Source organism: Acanthochromis polyacanthus, chromosome 1 (genome assembly GCF_021347895.1).
Source record: "Acanthochromis polyacanthus isolate Apoly-LR-REF ecotype Palm Island chromosome 1, KAUST_Apoly_ChrSc, whole genome shotgun sequence".
NCBI classification, from domain to species: Eukaryota; Metazoa; Chordata; class Actinopteri; family Pomacentridae; genus Acanthochromis; species Acanthochromis polyacanthus.
The window spans coordinates 67505260-67526616 of record NC_067113.1 but is presented as its reverse complement, the minus strand read 5'-3'; the positions used below and the strand labels follow the sequence as shown (position 1 = coordinate 67526616).

The window sequence follows — 21357 nt, the reverse complement described above, 5'->3', positions numbered from 1 at the left end:
CGGCCACCTGATCTCTCATTTTGACCATGAAAACTAATGGGAAAAAAAATCCTGAGCTGTAGAAAATCAGTCTATCAAATTTTATTTTTTCCGGTGATGAATTGGGGTCTATGGAGCAAAAGCTTTTTGGAACCAACCCTAGCGGACGGCGTGATATTGCAAGTTTTTGACACTTCCAGGTGGGCTTCATTTTTGGAGCCAGATGCTACGTCCATCTTTATATACAGTCTATGGGTTTGAGCAAGTGAGAAAGGCACATGAATAATTTAATCACTTACTCAGGATACATTAATTATAACAAAAGCAACTATATTTGTTGCTAATTACTCAATGAGCCAAGAGTTGCACTACTTTGTTACAGAGTCCTTCTCCATCAATGGATCGTTTAAACACCTCTCAAGCCTAGACAAAAAAAAAAAAAAAAACTGAGACAAAGACTCAGACCCTGTGTTTTAATAAGCTGCCAGCCCACTGTTTGGAGGCATTTGTTGACCATCTATACCTAGCTTACTAAGTCCAGGTCTCCAGAAGTCCTTTCCTCAAAGCAAAGCTGCAGTTTCATGCACACTCCACCTGTGAAAAAAACACTGCACTACATGCTAAAAAAATAATAAAAAGTTATCACATTACTGTAACATGTTACTACATAACACTTCCTGTAATCATAATAGGATTAACATACCTTTGTCATAAAAGAATATACCAACAAAAAGATACACAATTTGGGGAGCCCGAATAGCTGAACTGGTTGAGCGGGTGACCCATAAACAGGTGCTAGTCAGCGACGTCGTCCCCCCACTCTTCTTCTTACTTTCCTGTCTGCATCTTCACTGTCCCTATCTAATAAAGCCAAAAAGGCCAAAAAAAACTTTTAAAAAAAGATACACGATGTGCACACTCTTGTCTTACATGTCTTTGATTTAGTATAAAAAAAAAACAATGTTATACACTTTTTCTTTTAACAGAAAAACACAAAGTTCTCAAAAGTAAAACGATGTTTTAAAAAAAAAGCAGCCAAATAAGAACTTTTTTTTAAATAATCTAAAATTGGCAAAAGTTGGATAAGGTTCATTTTGCAGTTTCTTACTTTAGAATAAAGAATAAAAATTATTTTGAATTCTAAAATTGGAAAAATTTAGATTTAAATCAGAAATAATTTGATCAGAGAATATGAAAACATTTTAGAATCTGACCAGAGAAACTCAGGCCATGCTTAGCCCTTCATTTGACTGCGATAGTGCACTTGAAGGCAGGAGGTGCAGTCAGCCTTTTAGAATATGTACCTTAATTACAGTGAGCTTGTTGAATGAATTATTACATTCAGTACAACATAATGTTTGACGTTTCATGTGTGATGGGTTAGTAAATCATAAACACATCCATCTATGACAAGTATTTATCACCACTGTTATTATCAATTACTCTCAGCATTATTACACACATATTCAATGTATGAGGCAGACAGCGAAAAGAATATAGGAAAATCTATTATCAGTCTCTTAGTAGTGATAAGTCAGTCAAGCCCTAAAACATTGTCTCTCCATGGACCATTTTTAAATGGAGAGCTTGTCATTATATTTCAACCATTGATTCAATAAGGGGCTCATAATGAAGATGTATGGGAACTGCGAACCACTTATCCAATACACCACACTGTGTAATTCATACTTCAATCTTCATTGTAGCACTCTCAACAAAAGGGACTGCCAGTCTGCTGAAGATGAGAACCCCCGGGGAATCCACACCACTCATTATTTAGTCTACAAATGGAATTTACAATCAAAGGTATCCAAAATCACTTTCTTCGGAGCTTTCCATGCTGTGCAGTCTGATGTTGAAGTGTGAATGCTTTGTCTAGAAGGCTGTGTTTAACTTGTAGACTGCTAAACTGATGAGTTGATCAAATCTGGAGGCTGAGCTCTCCACTAGTGCTATCTCAAGCAAACAAGTGTGTAAGATGTAGATAAACAATTAAAAACTGATCAGATCAGCCACAACACTAATACCACTGGCTAGAAGGGAGTGAAAGTGCTTCACTTCCCTTTTAATGGTTATCTAATATTGCCATTAACAAGCTAACCAATTAAAAATATATTTCCAATTAGGTATAAGATGAAGGACAATCATGTCATAAAATGTTTTGTAGATGAGCTATGTTACCTGGTTGTGCCACCAGCTGGAGCCTCCAACTATTTCATCCGTGTTTAATACTACAGTGATCCAAGGAGGCAGTCATTTGCACTATGGGCAGTTCCATGCTAGTGAGCAGAGAGCACTGTGGTACTTTAGTGAGCAATAGGGCACTGTTGACAGAGAATTTTACTGGAATCAGGGGCCGATAGCCATCACTCACTTGAGTTGGGTGGTGCAACCAAACCACCTGAGATGGAAAAATGTCATCCATAGACTCGACAGGTCCTGTATGTTGTATTTCATTCACATTTACAGTGCCTTGCAAAAGTATTCACCCACCGTTGGCTTTTAACCTATTTTGTAACATTACAAAATCTTTTCAAAATATCATTTTTTACAAATCTGAGTTTTATTTGATGAGTCTGCACAAAATAGTCGGTTTTGAAGTGAAATGAGAAATTTATATGTAAAAAAAATCATATGTATTCACCCCCTTTGTTATGAAGTCCCTAAAAAGCTCTGGTGTAACCAACTGCCTTCAGACGTCACCTAATTAGTGAAATGAAGTCCACCTGCATGTCATATGATCTGTCAGTATATACACACCTTCTCTGAAAGGCCCCAGAGGCTGCAACACTGAAGTAAGAGGCACCACTAAACAAACACCACCATGAAGACCAAGGAACTATCCAAACAAGTCAGGGACAAAGATGTTGAAAAGTACATGTCAGGGTTGGGTTATACAAAGATATCCAAATCTTTGATTATCCCCAGGAGCACCATCAAATCCATTATAAGCAAATGGAAAGAACATGGCACCACAACAAACTTGCCAAGAGCGGGCTGCCCACCAAAACTCACGGACCAAGTGAGGAGAGCATTAACCAGACAGGCAGCACAAAGACCAAAGGTAACCCTGGAGCAACTGCAGAGTTCCACAACAGAGGCTGGAGTATCTGTCCGCAGGACAATAAGCCGTACACTCCATAGAGCTGGGCTTTATAGAAGAGTGGCCAAAAAAAAGCCATTACTTTCAGCTAAAAATAAAAAGAGCATGTTTTGAGTTTGCAAAAAGGCATGTGGGAGACTCCCAAAATGCATGGAGGAAGGTGCTCTGGTCAGATGAGACTAAAGTTGAACTTTTTAGTCATCAAGTAAAATGTTATGTCTGGCACGCACCCAACACATCTCATCACACTAAGAACACCATCCCCACAGTGAAACATGGTGGTGGCAGCATCATGCTATGGGGATGTTTTCCAGCAGCAGGGACTGGGAAACTGGTCCGAGTCGAGGGAAAGATGGATGGTGCTAAATACAGGGATATTCTTGAGCAAAACCTGTACCAGTCTGAAAGAAATTTGAGACTAGGACAGAGATTCACTTTCCAGCAGGACAAAGACCCCAAGCATACTGCTAGAGCAACACTTGAGTGATTAAAAGAGAAACAAATAAATGTGCTGGAATGGCCTAGTCAAAGCCCAGATCTCAATCTGATTGGGAATCTGTGGTCAGACTTAATGATTGCTGTTCACTAGCACAAACCATCAAACCTGAAGGAGCTGGAGCAGTTTTCCCATGAGGAATGGGCAAAATTTCCAGTGGCAAGATGTGGCAAGGTCATAGACTTATCAAAGACGACTTCCAGCTGTGATTGTCGCAAAAGGTGGCTCTACGAAGTATTGATTTTTATAGTTTGGTGTCTTCTGAATTAATCTGCAATGTAGAAAATAATTCAAATAAAGAAAAAGCATTGATTAAGAAAGTGCATCCAAACTTTTGACTGGTACTGTAAAACAGACATAGTGGGAAAAAGTTTACATACTCTTGAAAAGACACTTTACAGTGCCTATCATAAGTATTCACGCCCTTTGATGTTTTACCCTTTTATTGCTTTCATAAATCAATCATGGTCAATCAAATTTAGCTTTTTTCAACAAAAAAAATTATTGGAAAAAACTCTTTAATGTCAAAGTGAAAACAGATTTCTATAAAGTAATGTTAATGAAAGAAAATTATATAAATGAAAAATAATTGTTTGCATAATTATTCACCCCCTTCAAGTCAGTATTTAGTAGATGCACCTTTGGCTGCAATCAAAGCAGTGAGTCTGTGTGGATAGATCTCAATCAGTCTTGCACATCTGCCCACTGCAATTTTGCTCCATTCTTCTTTGCGAAACTGCTCAAGCTCTGTCAGGTTGCACGGGTATCGGGCATGAACAGCCCTTTTCAAGTCCAGCCACAAATTCTCTATAGGATTGAGGTCTGGGCTTTGACTCGGCCACTCCAGAACATTTACCTGGTTCTTTTTTAACCATTCCTGTGTAGCTTTTGCAGTATGTTTTGGATCATTGTCTTGCTGGAAAATAAATCTTCTCCCAAGACGTAGTTCTCTTGCAGACTGAAAAAGATTGTCCCCCAGGATTTCAGTGTATTTTGCAGCATTCATTCTGCCCTCTATCTTTACAAGCCTTCCAGGTCCAGTTGCTGAGAAACATCCCCACAGCATGATGCTGCCACCACCATGCTTCACAGTGGGGATGGTGTGTTTTTGGTGATGTGAAGTGTTTGGTTTCCGCCAAACATGACATCTTGTCTGAAGGCCAAAAACCTCAATTTTGGTCTCCTCAGACCAAAGAATCTTCTTCCACTTGACCATGGAGTCTTCCATGTGCTTTTTGGCAAACTCTAGTCGAGATCTAATATGACTTTTCTTCAACAGTGGCTTTCTCATTGCCACTCTCCCATAAAGCTTTGACCGGTAAAGAACCCGGGCAGCAGTTGCTACATGCACAGTCTCTCCCATCTCAGCAGCTGAAGCTTGTAACTCCTTCAGAGTAGTTGTAGGGGTCTTGGTGGCTTCTCTCACTAGTCTCCTACTTGCACGGTCACTCAGTTTACGAGGGCGGTCTGATCTAGGCAGATTCACACAAGTGCCATATTCCTTCCATTTCTTGATAATTGATTTCACTGAACTCCGGGGGATGTTCAGTGCCTTGGAATTTTTTTTGTAACCATCCCCTGAATTGTACTTTTCAATAATCCTTTCCCTGAGTTGCTTAGAGTATTCTTCTGTCTTCATGGTGTAATGGTAGCCAGGAATACTGATCAACCACTCTCTGGACCCTTCACACACAGGTGTTGTACAACTCAATCACTTGAAACACACCCACACCACTCAGGTGATCTGCATTTCACTAATTGTGAGACTATTGACAACAATTTGATGGACTTCTATTGAATTAGACCATTAAATTAAAAAGGGGGTGAATAATTATGCAAACAATTATTTTTATTTATATAATTTTCTTTCATTAACATTACTTTTTAGAAATCTGTTTTCACTTTGACATTAAAGGGTTTTTTCCAATATCTTTTTTTGTTAAAAAAGCTAAATTTGATTGACCATGATTGATTTATGAAAGCAATAAAAGGGTAAAACATCAAAGGGGGTGAATACTTATGATCAGCACTGTATATTAAGGCTGTATTGAGTTCCCAATGACTGCAGTAACGTATAATTTTCTATGATGATATCACTGAAACACAAGCGTCTTCATCACATAAAGCAATCATCCAGTTTGGGCGTAACATAGATTAGTTACAAGTCCTCAGGTAATACGACAAAGAAAGCTGTGTGTATCAAATTTTCTTAGCAACACAGCCTCTTAACCTGTGGTCAAATGACTATAGCTGGTGACTTCTCTGAGTCAGTTTAAATAGGGCTCATTTGATACACTAATCAGACATCCAAATGCTACACAAAAAAAAGTCCAAGGAGCTCAGCACATATCTAATAAGAAAATCATTCACTTAAACAAGACAGAGAAGTCCCAGGGAGCCAAAGCAGCTCCAGAAAGCAGCAACAGATCCCAAAATCGTCCATGCAATTACTTGTGAGTATAAGTGCATGGCACAGTTGTGTCACTGCCACCATCAGAAAGAAAACTATCATCTGATGCTGAGAAACAGTTGGTCAAGATAGTCAAGAGTTAAAAAAATGATCATTACAATCATAATAATCCTGTTTAAAATCTGTGCAAGAATGTAACACATAAAGTCAAAGTCTACAGTGGAGGGAGAGGGGCAGTGTCACTGGGGGTATCTCTGGCCTTGGTGAAGAGGCCCACTGCTATAGGAAAAAAACAGTTTCTGTAGCATGAGGATCTGGTCCAATGGACCGCAACCTATGGCCAGAGGAGAGGGGCTCAAACACTTTATGTCCAGGGTAGGAGGGGTTGGCCACAATCTTCACAGCACACTTAAAAGTTCCTGGAATTGGAGTGGAGGGTTGGAAGATGACAGCCTTGTCAGCTCAGTGGAGATAGCCTGCAGTTTGGATTTGTCCTTGGCAGTGGCAGCAGCATACTGGACGGGGAGGAGATGAGGATGTAATCAATGGCAAGACTCGGTGATGGAGGTGTAGAAGTGAACCGAAAGTAAATCCTCTGCTGAGCCTTCGTGATGAGGGAACTGATGTTCAGCTCCCACTTGATGTCCTGGGTGATGATAGTGCCCAGGAAGAGGCAGTTCTTCACAGGGTAGACCGGGGAGTCACACAGGGTGATGTGGGCGAGTCGGGCTGGGTCTTTCCTGAAGTCTACGGTCATCTTCACTGTCTTTAGGGCATTGAGCTCGAAACTGTTCTGACTGCACCAGATAACCAGATGGTCAGTCTCCCATCTGTAGGTAGACCCATCTCCACCACAGATGAGGGTGGTACCATCTGTGAACTTTAGGAGCTAGACAGACCGGTGACTGGAGGTGCAACTGTTGGTGTACATGGCGAAGAGCATAGGTGAAAGGGTGCAGCCTTGTGATGATCCGATGTTGATAGTTCAGGAGGCTGAAACATGTTTTCCCACCTTCACCTGTTGCCTTGTGTCAGACAAGAAGTCCCGGAGGTTGAGTCATGCACATGAAGTCGGGAGAGCTTGTCCTGCAGCAGTCGGGATGACTGTATTAAAAACAGAGCTGAAATCCACAAAAAGGACACTGGCGTAGGTTCTTGCAGAGTCCAGATGCTAAAGGATGGGTTTAGAGCTATGATGACAGCATCGTCGACAGACCTGTTGGCTCTGCAGGCGAACTGCAGGGCGTCCAGGAGTGAGTCAGTGATGGATTTGAGATGGGATAAGGCTCCAGAGAGGTGTTGAAAATATCAGTAAACACTGAAGACAGCTGATCAGCGCAGTGCTTCAAGGTGAATGGAGAGACAGAATCCGACCCAGCTGCTTTGTCTGTTAATGTCTCTCTGCAGGATGGTGATAGTTGTCTCTGTGGTGGTGGAGGATGGGAGTTATGAGGTGTGATGTTGTAGAGGGGCCCAGGCCCCTAATGATACCTCAAGGGAGGTGAAGATGATGGGATGGAGCTGATGGTTGAAGTCACTGGGGGTGGATTTGGGACTGTCCCATTGTCTTTCAAAGTGACAGGCAAGTCGTTGGCCAGGCACAGGTCATTAATGGAGCGAGGCGTTTTGGTTATCTGTCTGAGCCCTTGTCTGAGTGATGTGGCCTTACACTATCATTTTTAGGCAACCGATGTTGCAATGGGCATTACAGACTGATCAAAATCTATTGATTGTAGAATTAAGGCAGTTAACATATAATTTATTAACTAAACATTATAGTGGATTCATCCTTTTAGCCATGGACGGGAAAATATGCTTTAAAGGCATTTTCTGTTTGAGCAAGAATATAATTCAATGAAGATATTGAAGATTGTTTTCATTAATACATCTGGAATCAAAGTTTAAAACGTACTACTTAGTAGGGAAGGGCAATATAACACCATTGACGGTTATACCGGTGCACTCTCTCTCTCCCGGTGTAACGCTGAAATCTCGCAATATAATTTGGACTGAGCGCGCATGCGCTTGGAGGATATTTTGGTCGATCAGTAAAGCATGTGGAAAAAGCATGGCGTCTGCAGACGGAGAGACCGGCTCCGTAGAGGAGGAATTTGTTTGCAAAAAGGGAGCGACATCAGTTATCTGGAACTGGTTCGGATTTCAATGTTCGGACGTCGACCAGAACACAATTATTTGCAAGCAATGCAAACGAACTGTTACTGCCAAGGGGGGAAACAAGACAAATCTCTTCCACCACCTGAAGCAAAAGCACTCGGCGGAGAATGACAGAGCCATTAAGATGCGAGATGAGGCATCACCGCAAAGTGTGTGGCCAAAAAACAAAGTCAAACCCCTCGTTCAGCCTACTATCACTGGAGCCTTGGACAAACGTACGCCTTATGAGAAGAGCAGTCAGCATTGGGTAAACTTAACCCAAGCAGTTACATACTGTTTAGCCAAAGACATGATGCCTGTTCAGGCAGTGCAAAGAGAAGGTTTTACCAGAATGCTTCACGAGTTTGATCCCCGTAACAAACTGCCTGGACAAAAGCATTTTTCTCAAACAGCGTTGCCTGCACTATATGCACAATGCCGTGATGAAGTAAAAAAGAACTTGTCTACGGTGGAATATTTTGCATCAACCACGGACATGTGGTCGAGCCGAACAATGGAACCGTACATAAGTTTAACATTGCACTATGTCAACGAAAACTGGCAACTTGAGAATGCGTGCCTAGAGACAAGTTTTTTCCCCGAAGACCATACCGGGGAGAACATCGCTAATGGTTTGAAAGAGTTTCTGAACTCGTGGGATCTATCAGAGGAGAGACAAGTTTGTGTCACAACGGAGAGCGGTGCTAATGTTATCAAAGCCATCGCGCTAAACAAGTGGACCAGGCTGTCATGCTTTGGCCATCGACTACATGTAGCAATAGGCAAGAAAAAATATATTTATTTACCCTAACCCTTATACTTCGTCTCATTTTTGTGGTGATCATAAAGATGGTGCTATCGTTGTTTATGCAAATGCGCACACAAATTTATATAAGCTAAAATAAATGGTTTAATAATTTAGAATATTCAATTTAAAATAATTAAATTAGTGCAATGCTACAATCACACATTTATTTTGTTTAACATGCCTGTAATTTTTATCTATGCTAACATGCCTTTTATATTTTTCTTATAGAAAGAAGTGTGAAAGACCCAAGAATTGACAGAGCCATCGGCGTTGGAAAGAAGATTGTTGCTGCTTTTGCTCAGAGCTGGAAAAGGCAGCGTTCTCTCCAATCTGCACAAAAAGAACTGGGACTCCCAGAACACAAACTCATAACTGAATGTTGCACTCGTTGGGGTTCTCGACAGAGAATGATACAGCGCCTTTTAGAACAAGAAAAGTCAATAACACAGGTTTTGGCAGCTGATAAAACAACAAGACACCTTGTGTTAACATGGCAAGACCAAGAGGTGCTTGATTCTGTCAGCAATGCCTTAAGTCCTCTTCTTGAATTTACTGACGCCTTTTCTGCTGAACAATATGTGACCATTTCTTGTGTTAAGCCAGTTCTTCAGCTTTTCAACAATGATCTGCTAAAAGTCAAAGACGGTGACACTGAGCTCACTCGAGATATTAAAACAGCAGTACTAAACTACATGAATAAAAGTTACACAGAAAGTGTCACAGAGAGCCTTATAAACATAGCTACTCTACTTGATCCACGCTTTCACACTCATTATCTTACTGAAGGAGAACGTAAAGCTGTCCAGGTTCAGGTGATAGGTGAGCTAGAGGCTCTTGTGTCCAAGCAGGATAATGCTGCAGCAGCTGCGGATATTTCAGAAGCCTCAACATCTTCAGAGAGCACATTGACCCAAGGAGCCTTTAAAAGGCCAAAGAGAAGTCTAGGGAGCTTTTTTAAGGTAGCAGCAAGTAATACACCACGACCAGTTGAAGTAGAACAGTTAAAAGCTGAGCTTCAAAGTTACCTGAGTAGTCCTCCTGTAGATGGAGAGAGTGATCTTCTCATGTGTTGGAAAAAACACAGCATCAACTTTCCAAACATTAGCAGATTGGCCAGGAAATACTTATGTATTCCTGCTACGAGCTCTGCATCCGAAAGAGTGTTTAGCACAGGTGGCAATGTGGTCACTTGTCACAGATCACTTCTAAAGCCTGCTACAGTGAATATGTTGGTGTTTTTGACAAGAAATTTGAAGGTTTGAGCAAATGCTACTACCTCAAGAACTGTTGATACAGTTGCCATTTTTGTGCAATATGCTGCAATATGTTGTCTTAATGTTATGACTTTCAGGTAACAATGTTTACAATTCAGTTTATTTTGAAGGCATACATTCAATTACGCAAATGCCTATGAATCTGTGTTTGTTATACAACTTACAAAGCCAGCACTGCTTTTGTTACCAAAATGCATGTTCAAAGCACTTTAAAGGGATTGTGTGTCCTAATAAAAAGCTGCTGTTTTCAAGAATCTCTTCTTCCACAAATTATATCGTAATTTATACCGTTATCGTGAAATTTCTTATTAATATCGTGATATCATTTTTCTGTCATATCGCTCTACCCTACTACTTAGAAACAAAAATATGATCTTTGGTAAAAGGTGTGTTTGTTTTTGGTCTTTGCCTCCACACACACTTCCTTTCCTTTCGGCTTTTCCCTTCAGGGGCCACCACAGCGAATCAATTGCCTCCATCTAACCCTGTCTTGCTTCTTCGAGCAACAGTCATCCATTTTCCACCGGCACCCTGTAGGTCGACAGCACCGATGGCGGTCGTTGTTAACCCGGGCCTCGACCGATTCGGTATGGAAGTCATACATTTGATTTGCATGTTTGATTTGGCCAGAGTTTTACGTCGGATGCCCTTCCTGCCACAACCCTGTGTATTTATCCGTGCTTGGGACTGGCACAATAAGACACTGGCTTGTGTCCCCTTGCGGCTACATTTCTTTGCCTCCACACACAGACATATATTAATGTCAAACATCAACCTTCATTTATGTGACCAAACATGTTCAAGCCTTTCAAGTGCACTTGGGGATTTTTAATTTTAGAGTACAGAGACTTCTGGATCAAAGTCATATGTAGACATGGTCAAATCAGTTTCTTGAAACCCTGACTTCACCCTGCTCTAGAACTCAGGAGGTCATGTAGGCCTGGAGATTTCATAAATTTTCTATGATAACAATAATGTTCTTCATTATTGATATTACCTTTCACTAATTACACTAGACATTCATAAATGTGTCTTCCTCAGAAGGGAATGCTACTACACTACAACACAACAACCCTGACTTCTGGTAATGATGAAGATAAGGACTATGCTTTGGTAAAATACAACTTCATCTAGACTATATACTCATCAAAGAGACACACCACTAATCCTTACCCTCTTAATGATCTCTGACTACCAACCCCAATGTCAACATATTCTTTAAATTATTCATACTTACTGGTTTGCTGAATGAATGGCTTTAATTGGACCAAAGATGCTTTCTCTGGTGTCCCGCCTGAGGGTTCCTTTGGCCTTCAAGATCTCCACAAAAAACTGTGCAGAAACAACAAAGCAGAGAAAGACAAAGGGACATCATTTCTCAGCATTTGTACTAAGAATTTTGGGAACTGACATGTTTTTGACTGGACATCTTAAATAATGGAAATATTTTTAATGAGGTTCATTCACAGCTCATATTTCAATTGTCCTCAAACACAGGGAGCAAATGCAATACTAACATCTGACAGCTCAAAAATATATAAACCCTTATCATTTAAAAGTAGAGACTTTGAAGTTGGGAGTTGTTTGCCCAACAGCCAAGAGTCTATTGGCATATCAGTAATACTGTATACATATGGTACAGTATATCTGCATTGCTAATACCACGCAGAAATACAGAGGGACGTTGTTGTACCATGATACTCACAATAAAATGACAGCTGTGCTGGTCTCAAGTCATTTGAAGTGAAAATGGGATTAGCAAATTGAATGTGCATTAGGCCTTAAATGACTCCTAATTGGAGTGAACGGGTGGAGGGTGAGTAATTGTGTAGAAATTAGGATGCAGCAGTGGGTGGAAAAGTCTGTTCTCTCCACAGGGAAGAAGACCATAAATGCAACATTGAATGTGTTAATATGTACTGTATTATAGGAGTGCACAACTTTTAACCAAACAGTTTAACATACTGGACAGTATTGTCTGCATGTTGTCAGTATGTTGAGCTTTTTTTTTTTCACAGAATGTTTGGAATGGAAATATTGACTGCATTCACAGAACATTTTTATTATGGAAACAGCATTAGTTCCTTCCTAGTAGAGAGGAGGGGAGCTCCCTGGTGAATGTCTGGTGGCTTTGCCCATGGGCGGCGCCTTCATAAAGTAACAGGAATGTTTCACTTCGTGGGCCTACTGCCTGCAGTGCTGAGCACTGGGGGCAAGTGTTTTGGAAATTGGGAGCCAGACAGAGGCAAGGAGCTTGGCGTGCCAATCCATAGCTTTCTAGACTGGTATGAGGAAAGTGAAACATCACCTCTTTGGCAGCAGCGCTCCACCACAGAGCCTACCTGATATGGCATCACGATGTATGGTGGTGGAAGTCTGCCCCCTCTCTGTCCTAGCTATCACCTTTCTTGGTTTTGTTGCATTTTGTATGTATTCTTTGGTTAATTCCTGTTTAGTTCTGTAACATAAACTTATTTTGCAGTTACCACTCATGGGTATCTCCATGAGTGGCAACTGCCCAGCCAGTCATCACAGCTGTCTAACAGCACTAACCCCTCTAAGCTTAATAGATGATCTGGAGTGTGACATGGCAGGGGTGAGAGTCAGCATTTCAGAGTCTCTGCCGGAACACAGTGGACATCTCCCTCCAGGTTGGGAGTGAGTGTTTCCCTAAGTGAAGAAGTTAAAGTATCCAGTGGACTTGTTCAATCTTGTAAACACAAACTTCAAACTAACCTTAGCTCTTAAAGCGACATGATAGTTGAGTGATTACAGTACATATCTTATAGAAGTATTTCATGATGCTTTTTCCTGGTGTTATTGTTGTTGAATAAAGGCAAAAAAATGCCAAAGCCATATTTTAAAAAACCCTAAACTTAATCTTCATGGCTTACTCAGCTGAATAAAAGGTGCATCCAGTGGATTTAGCTGTTTTTCCCTGCCTGACCCAACTTGGAAAGACTCAGAAGGTATTAATTTTTTCCTGACTTTGCATCACAGTAATCCGATATATATCCACAATTTAAATATATAAAATGGTCGATCAATTATCCTGCTAAATCATGACACCTTATTGGTAAATGAATTAAATTTTACTTCAAACATTTCACAAAAATGTAATGAGATATCTACGGTTGAGAAGGTACCATGTTAATCTACCCATCTGTCCATCTATCCATCCATCACCTGTACATTGCTTTATCCTCTGTAGGGTTGTGGGGGGCTGGAGTCTAGCCCAGCTGACTTAGGGTGAAGAAGGGGCATCCTGGACAGGTCACCAGTCTATCACAGGACTACATATAGAAACAAACAATCACACTCACATTCACACCTACGGACAATTTACAGTTGCCAATTAACCTCAGCATGTTTTTGGTTTGTGGGAGGAAGCTGAAGAACCCAGAGAAAATGCACACATGAACAAGGAGAACATGCAAACTCCAGGCAGAAAGATACCAGTCCCAGGCCAGGACGCGAACCGGGGATCTTCTAGCTGCAAGGCAACAGTGCTAACCACTGATCCACTGTGTAGTCCCATGCTAATCCATCCATTCATTATCCATCCATTATCTATACATTGCTTTATCCTCTGTAGGGTTGCTGGAGTCTATCCCAGCTGACTTGAGACAATGCAGGGCACAACCAGAACAAGTCGCCAGTTTCTCGCAGTCAATCAAGCACACTCACAGCTACAGACAATTTTGAATCACCAGTTAACCTCAGCATGTCTTTGGACTGTTGGAGGAAGCCAGAGCACCCAGTGAGAACCCACATAGGCACAGGGAGAACATGCAAATTCCACCCAGAAAGACCCCAGGTGTGACATATTTGAACCCAGCACCTTTGAACTGTGAGGCGACAGTGATAACCATTCCCCCACTGTGCTCATAGAAAAGACCTCATGTAGAAAAAATCCCTGTGTTTCATCTAGAACAAATCTGACTAGTTTAAGTTTTTCCAAAGTAACTTTTGGTCCCACACCCGTCTGAGCAGTGCAGCTACCAAGTAGCAGCTACCACAGCCTATAGTGTGGGGTGTTTAGGGAACATTGGTAAATTGTAGTATCTGTCAAAAAGAAAATGTTCAGCAAGTGACGTGTTTTGCCTCTGATGAGGTGGGAGGTGTGAGTAAAAGAGAAAGCTGGTGGCACCAGTGCTACCAGTGAAAAAATTAGCGCTTGAGTTCCGGTTAATCAAATTCTTTCAGGGCCGTAGTCTCTTAACTTCTTGTGAGTGATTACAATTGACTACAGCTGATGACTTTTCTGAGTCAACTTAAATTAGGCCTATTTGATACATTTATCATATTTAGCCACAAATGCTATAATTGGAAAGTGAAACCATTGACTTGAACAAGTCAGAAAAGTCACAGGGAGCCATTTCAAAGCTTCAATAGATTCCAAAATCATTTGTGAAGCAATTATTTGTGAGTATAAAATGTATGATATAGTTGTGCCACTGCCACGATCAGAAAGAAAACACAACCTATTACCTAAATTTGAGAGACAATTGGACAAGAGTCAAAAATAATCACAAAAAAGCAGATCTACAATCAGTCACAAGCTGCTGAAACGCAGTTATTAGTGTCTGCAATAGGGCTGGATCCGAATATCTCGAATATCCGAATATTCGTTCGCTACGGCAGTATCCGGATATTAATTTTGGTATCCGAATATTCGCTTCGCCTCGCCTCCTTGTCTGAAGTTTGCTGCTGAAAAAGGCTTTCCAGAGGAACATTTTGCATTCAGATGAAACAAAAGTTGAGCTTTTTGGCGACAAGGACCTGAAACATTTTTGGAGGAGAGCAGTGAGGTGAACCCCAAGAACACCAAACTGCTGTTAAGCGTGGTGGTGGCAGTGTGAAGCTCTGGGGCTGTTTTGCTGCCAGTGGAACTGGTGCTGTACACAAAGTAAATGAAATAATGAAGAAGGAGGATTACCTCCACATTCTTCAGGTAAACCTAAAATCATCATGATTAAAACTGGCATTCCTACCATATGTATAAAGAAGCACAATAGATCTGTCATTGCAATGTGAAAAAAAATCAAAGTCTCTCAATGTTTTCACAATGTTTTCTTTCCTATTCCTGATGTTTTAGTACATACAGTGGTTACAAGTTCCAGTTGTTGACAATATCGTTGTTCTGTCTGCACCAACTCTTTGGCCGTCCGACTGCGTTTTCTTTCCCAGCGGTCTCTCTGCTCCTGAACGCTGCTGCCAAGGGGACTGAAGGGACGTGTGAAGAAACTCATAGTCACTGTCACAAGGAAAACACTGCAGAAACACAAGTAACCAGACTAAATTAGCAATACAGACAGACAACGCATTGTAACATGACTTAGTTTAATTTGTCTAACGTTTCAGGTCTATCCTAAAAAAAACAACATGCCAAAATACATGGTTAAAGAGATATCACTGGAATAGTTTCTCTAGCAAATACTGGTCACAAAGAAAATTCTTCTTTCTGCCTCCATGAGTTGTGTTTCAATGCTAAGCTTCGACGAAGGGATAGTAAGACATAGCAGGAATTAAATGCACTAAAAGCATTTTAACATGGAAAGATACCGATTTGATTTTGCCTTTCCATTTGACAAATGTATTTTGTCCCCCATCATATAATTGAAATAATGTTAAAATGGGATTTCTTTGTATCAATAGGAGGAACAATTAGGAGTGTTCAAATAAAAATGTAAACATAACCTTAAGCTATTGAACAGTGGCTTAAATTCACACAGTAATAGCATAGCAACTTTATTCAATTTTCCAGTATTTTTCCAGTAAGATGTGGGCGCACAGTATACTACAAACTTTGCTAAAAATGCCAAATATTAAGATGAGGAAATTAAAAATAAAAACAACAAGTGGAGAAAGTAAAACTCGTTTTGTTACTTTCCATGTTTAAAAAAAAGAAATGCAACATTATAAATGTCTTCATCCGAGACACATCTGAAAATGGGCAACACATCCCCATTCTATGTTGCGACCATTCAAACAGCTAAATAAAGCAACAATGACACCATATTACTATTACATAGTGTAGTATTAATCAGTCTACCAATCAGCTTTGATTTCTATAGCAGTTTTCATGCAAACGCAAAGTGCTTTACAGGTAATACAAATTAAAAAGTGCAATAAAACAATACAAACAACATCCACTCCTATCCCCTATTGCCACCCCACCCCAACAGACAAGTTATCAAAAAAGACTCTAAAACGCACACACACACACACACACACACACACACACACACACACACATATATATAACTCTACCAGTCAAAAGTTTGGACACACGCAATTCAATGCTTTTTATTTATTTGTATTATTTTCAACATTGTACATTAATACTGAACATTAACATCTTTCTGTTTACAACATGATTCCATATTTATTCTTTTATAGTTTTGATGTCTTCAGTATTAAACTACAGTGTAAAAAGATAAATAAAAACCACTGAATGAAAGGGTGTGTCCAAATTTTTGACTGGTAGTGTATGTACATATTGCCATATCTGAAATTGGTTGCTGTCCAACAGCCCAGTTGGATAGCAACCAATTTGAGATGTAATCGACAGATCTTACAAATGTCATATAATGGTCACTAGCTGCAATTTCCAAAACAAATAAAGATAGTAGCTCTGAAACACTGGTCTGAGTGTAAAGCAGCTTTGGTACTCGTCACAGTACGTAAAGTTACATTACATCTATTTTTCACTTGGACATCCATAGAAGAAGTTGAGAAACCTTTAGATTTTGATCATTAATCCTGTAGCTATGTGTACACTCCAGTATTCAGTATTATGATGTAATGAATCCGCGACATAAAAATGAGTGAAACAGGCACAAACAGGTCTAAAGTAAGTAGCAGGCTTAAAGTATTAATCTATCCTCTTCAGTCAAACTACCACACCCATTGTCAGCATATCATACACTGTATCAGTAGATGAAAGGATACCAATTTTTTGTACATTTCGTAAATGATTTATAAACGCAGACGTACCTCTTAATACCTGGAACCAGGAGCGATACAGAACTTTATCCAAACTTTTCAACTATAAACTACTGTTCCTTGTTACACTAGCACTATTTCGCATGAGAAACAAACTGCTGTATAAACATGAAATGGCTTTACTCGGTTTGTTTACCGTGTGCTACAGAGAGGTAGGTCTTCCAATAACGTCTTTACTTTAAGTGAAGGCGCTCTTTTTGGAGTTAAGCTTTCTTCTTCCGGGTTGCGGCGTTGAGACGAACGCTGATTGGCTGCTCCGTTGCGCTCTGCTCCACTGATTGGACCTAGCTTTTCGCTGCTTCAAGAGCCGGTGAGGAAAAAGAGAATGTAAGAGGGCGGAGCTTGAGAGCAGCTTGAGACCAGTGATTGGTCAGACTGACTGAGAGCCAGGGACTCTCTATCCGGCTTTTGAAGTGTATGGGACATATCTTGCATATATTTTTATTTTAAAAAAGAAGTTTTTTATCTTCATTATGATCATGTCCTTACAAATTCCATAGTTATTTATTATGGAAACAATCATTTATTAATAAAAAAATAACTGAATATCACTAAAATGTCAACTAAATAGCCATCCCTATTTAATAACAACTGCCTTCTAATTAGCTAAACAATAATAAAATAAGCTTACCTAGAAAATGTTTTGATTGTGTTATTTTTATTAAGTTGAGATAATCATGACAGAGATTTTTTTTGGCAATATATCAAATTTTATATGGAAAATAACGAATTGTATATGTGTCCAAGAAATCACTTTCAGATAAGTTCCGTATTACAAAAACACCTCTCAAGGAAGTGTGTTAATTCCAATTCACATGACCTGCTCCACATGATGTAATGTCCTTCTGAAGAAAAGACTGACCAGACTCCAAGGCTTTCTGAGTTATTTAATACAAAGTAGTCAACAGGTTTATGACAATATCTTTATAAAACACTGTCAGTGATGAATGTTAATCTCACAGTTCTATGAATGAAACTCAGTTCAGTTCTGTGAATTAATGTCACTGTTCGTTGGTTCAGACTGTGGACTGTTCCTTCACTGAGAAAAGCTTTAATTAAAATGATTTTTTCTCTTCCAGAAACAGTAACGTTTCTGAGTTCTGATCAGTATGACATGATCATCACACTGAACCACAGAGGATGAGTGGTACTTTGCTGCTATTTAATGTAAAACAGTACAGTAGAACAATGTTTTGTCAGATAACTGTGTGAAGCTTATGTAATCAGAGGACTGTTTCTTTTCCCTTTTCTCTATAGCTCACATTATGATAATGAAAAAAACCTTTATTGTGTGTCTAAGGCAGTAAAAAAGTTCTTTGGTCTCAACCAGGAAAACAAACATTTCTATAAGATTAAAATACATGACAAAAACATCACACTTTCTATTGTGTTACATCTATTCTACATGTAACCCATCCTTAAATCATGTTAACTATAGTTTGGTTTTCAAATGCAAATGATAAAATAGACATTCTAAACACACAGACATGATATTGTAAACAATACTAGTATTGCCACATAAAGGTCATGCATGACTATGCTACAAACTTCAGATTGTTCTTAGACACTACCATCCATCCATCCATTCTCTATACACTGCTTTATCCTCAATAGGGTCACAGGGGAGCTGGAGTCTATCCCATCTGACTCGGGCGAAGGCAGGGGACACCCTGGACAGGTCACCAGTCTGTCGCAGGGCTACATATACAGACAAACAATCACACTCAGATTCACAGACAATTTAGAGTAACCAATTAACCTCAGCATATTTTTGGACTGTGGGAGGAAGCCGGAGTACCCAGAGAAAATCCACGCATGCACAGGGAGAACATGCAAACTCCATGCAGAAAGATCCCAGGCTCAGGCCGGGATTTGAACCGGGGATCTTCTTGCTGCAAGGCGAAAGTGCTAACCACTAACTCACTGTGCAGCCCGACACTACCATAATTATTTATTGTACAAGAAACACGAGATTTTCCCAGAGACACTCCTTTGCTATTACTGTGTACATATTTTAGTGTATTTGTTATGAATCAAATTAAAACCCATATGAGCTATTTTACTGCTCATTTAACATCACACATCCCAAATAAATATCAAAACTTCTCATTGATCTACCAGTATTTTTCACATCATCAGAATTTCCATGTCACTGCTGTGTTATATTGATAATAATATATCGATTATTCCTCACATGCGTGACAAAAACAATACTGGTTCTGCAATTCAATTCAGTGATCATTTATTCATCCCCATAAGCAAATATGTCAACCACTGCCTGGAAATCAGCTTCAGCTCTAAGCCTTTACCTTGGAGAATTAACTTGTTTTTGCATGTTTTTGATATCAGGAGAAGCCAGGAAGACCAGCAAACTCCACATAGAACGTCCTTGGCCTTTGCTGGACCCAGACCCTCCTTACTGTGAGGCAGCAGTGCCTACCACTGATCCACTCTGCTGCTAAGGATTCAAAAGGACTGATGTGACGCATTGATGGATTTAATTACTGTATGTCCTAGCAACCCTTTCCCCGAATTAGAGAATTAGGATTTTTACTTAACAACTTGACATGAAACTTATATTGGTTATGACATATATTCATGTCATCACTGGAGTAGTGTGGGTTAGGATAATCACTGACAAATATATTTTTTCATGAAAGAAAAAGAGAAAATAACTGAAATGCTTTCAGCAGTCTGTGATGTTAGTTCAAGCACTCATATTTGTTAGTTCATTGTCACTCATACATGGTCACGGTAGTAAACAGAACACATAAAACAGCCAAAACACAATGTGAAGTGATGCGTGGTGTAATGGTACAGCAGCTGTACAGAAATGACTTTGGAGGAAACATTGCTGTAGCATGCTTGGCTGGAACAATGCCGCCTGTCACTGACATCTCCACAAAGCACTCTGGGATTCTCTGTCTTTAATTGCTCAGACTGTAGGTGTACAGGTGCAATCAACTATTTTCAGAGAGTAGTGCTAAAGGAGTACCACATTGTTGGCTCTTTGTCTACACTAGTCCGACACGTTGGACAATCATAGACAAAGTGATTTGGTTACAGCTTGTGATCAAGAAGAATCTTTAAACCAGGGCAGTCCCTAAAGCTTTGTATGACCGGGAGTTCTGGTAAACCAGCCCTTGCTCCTCATAAGACCCTTAAATGCAGACTGCAATGAATTAGTAATATAAACAGTTATTGTAAGCTTGAGATTAAAACATCTGAATTAGCGTTTGTTTGTATTTGTGCTTTTTTGCCTTTGTCATATAGTTTTAGTAGATTTAACTGAGAACACATAATGTTGGATTATTTCAGTTAAACATACAAATGAATTGGCAACAAGTAGTGAGGGATGGTGCGCTGTCTGATAGGAGAGCACCTCCAAAAAGAAGAAAAGCTCAGCAGTTTGCAGCTCAGAAGATTAAAGGTAATGTCCTTTAATCACACCATGACGCTTAAGGCTATAAAACTCATGGGTACTGAAGAGTCTGAAACTCAGATGTTTTTTTTCTGCAGTGTATCCCAGGCAGCAGTTCATGTTTTCTGCAGCTTCAGAGTAGCGAAAACACTGACATCTAGTGCTGATAGAGGCCAAGCCCTGCTACAAGACAGGACAGTGGACACAGGAGACGGGAACAGCTGAACGACCAGCAGCCCAGCTCTAGATATGCAGCACTGGACAATCCATGGAATTTCAGCAGTCTCAAGTTCTTTCAATAAAAATACCCATTCGCACTTATATCATCAATTGGACAGATGTTACTGCATGAATAATAATGTCATTCCTATTTACACTGTTCTGGGTTGACTATCAAATAGAAAAAAAATGTTCCTCAACTGATAGGAGACTCGGGCTTGTGTTTCTCCCATGTATGAAAGCATTTTTGACATGTAGAAATTTCAGTCAATTTGGAAGTAAGTGTCAGTTGCATTCTGGATTGATTTGGACAACAGGCCCGCAGAATAGTAAACATTTTAATCACAGAAAAACAATCAACTCCCATTTCACTGTATGGAGACATGACAAACACCTTTAGATTCCATGTCCGGGATTTGTTAAGTTTTTTGTATGACAGGTCCATAATGACCCCTGAAGGAAGTAATAGGAATGGCATGGATTTG

General features: G+C 39.9%; 1 protein-coding gene across 2 annotated transcripts in view; it reads right to left on the bottom strand.

Annotated features, from left to right (window-relative positions):
* The window catches only part of arhgef39 (Rho guanine nucleotide exchange factor (GEF) 39), a 95364-nt gene extending 77925 nt beyond the window's left edge, over window positions 1-17439 (bottom strand). The window contains exons 1-3 of one of the 2 annotated variants that reach the window (XM_051954283.1): window positions 17369-17439; window positions 15330-15498; window positions 11462-11556 (exon numbers count right to left, since the gene is read on the bottom strand). In XM_051954283.1, the coding sequence (XP_051810243.1) occupies window positions 11462-11556; window positions 15330-15476 (242 nt within the window). In that variant the 5' untranslated portion in view covers window positions 15477-15498; window positions 17369-17439. Of the gene's footprint in view, window positions 1-11461; window positions 11557-15329; window positions 15499-17223 lie in introns of both variants that reach the window. The other variant, XM_051954281.1, reaches the window with a different exon arrangement.
* Between the last annotated feature and the right edge of the window lie 3918 nt (window positions 17440-21357).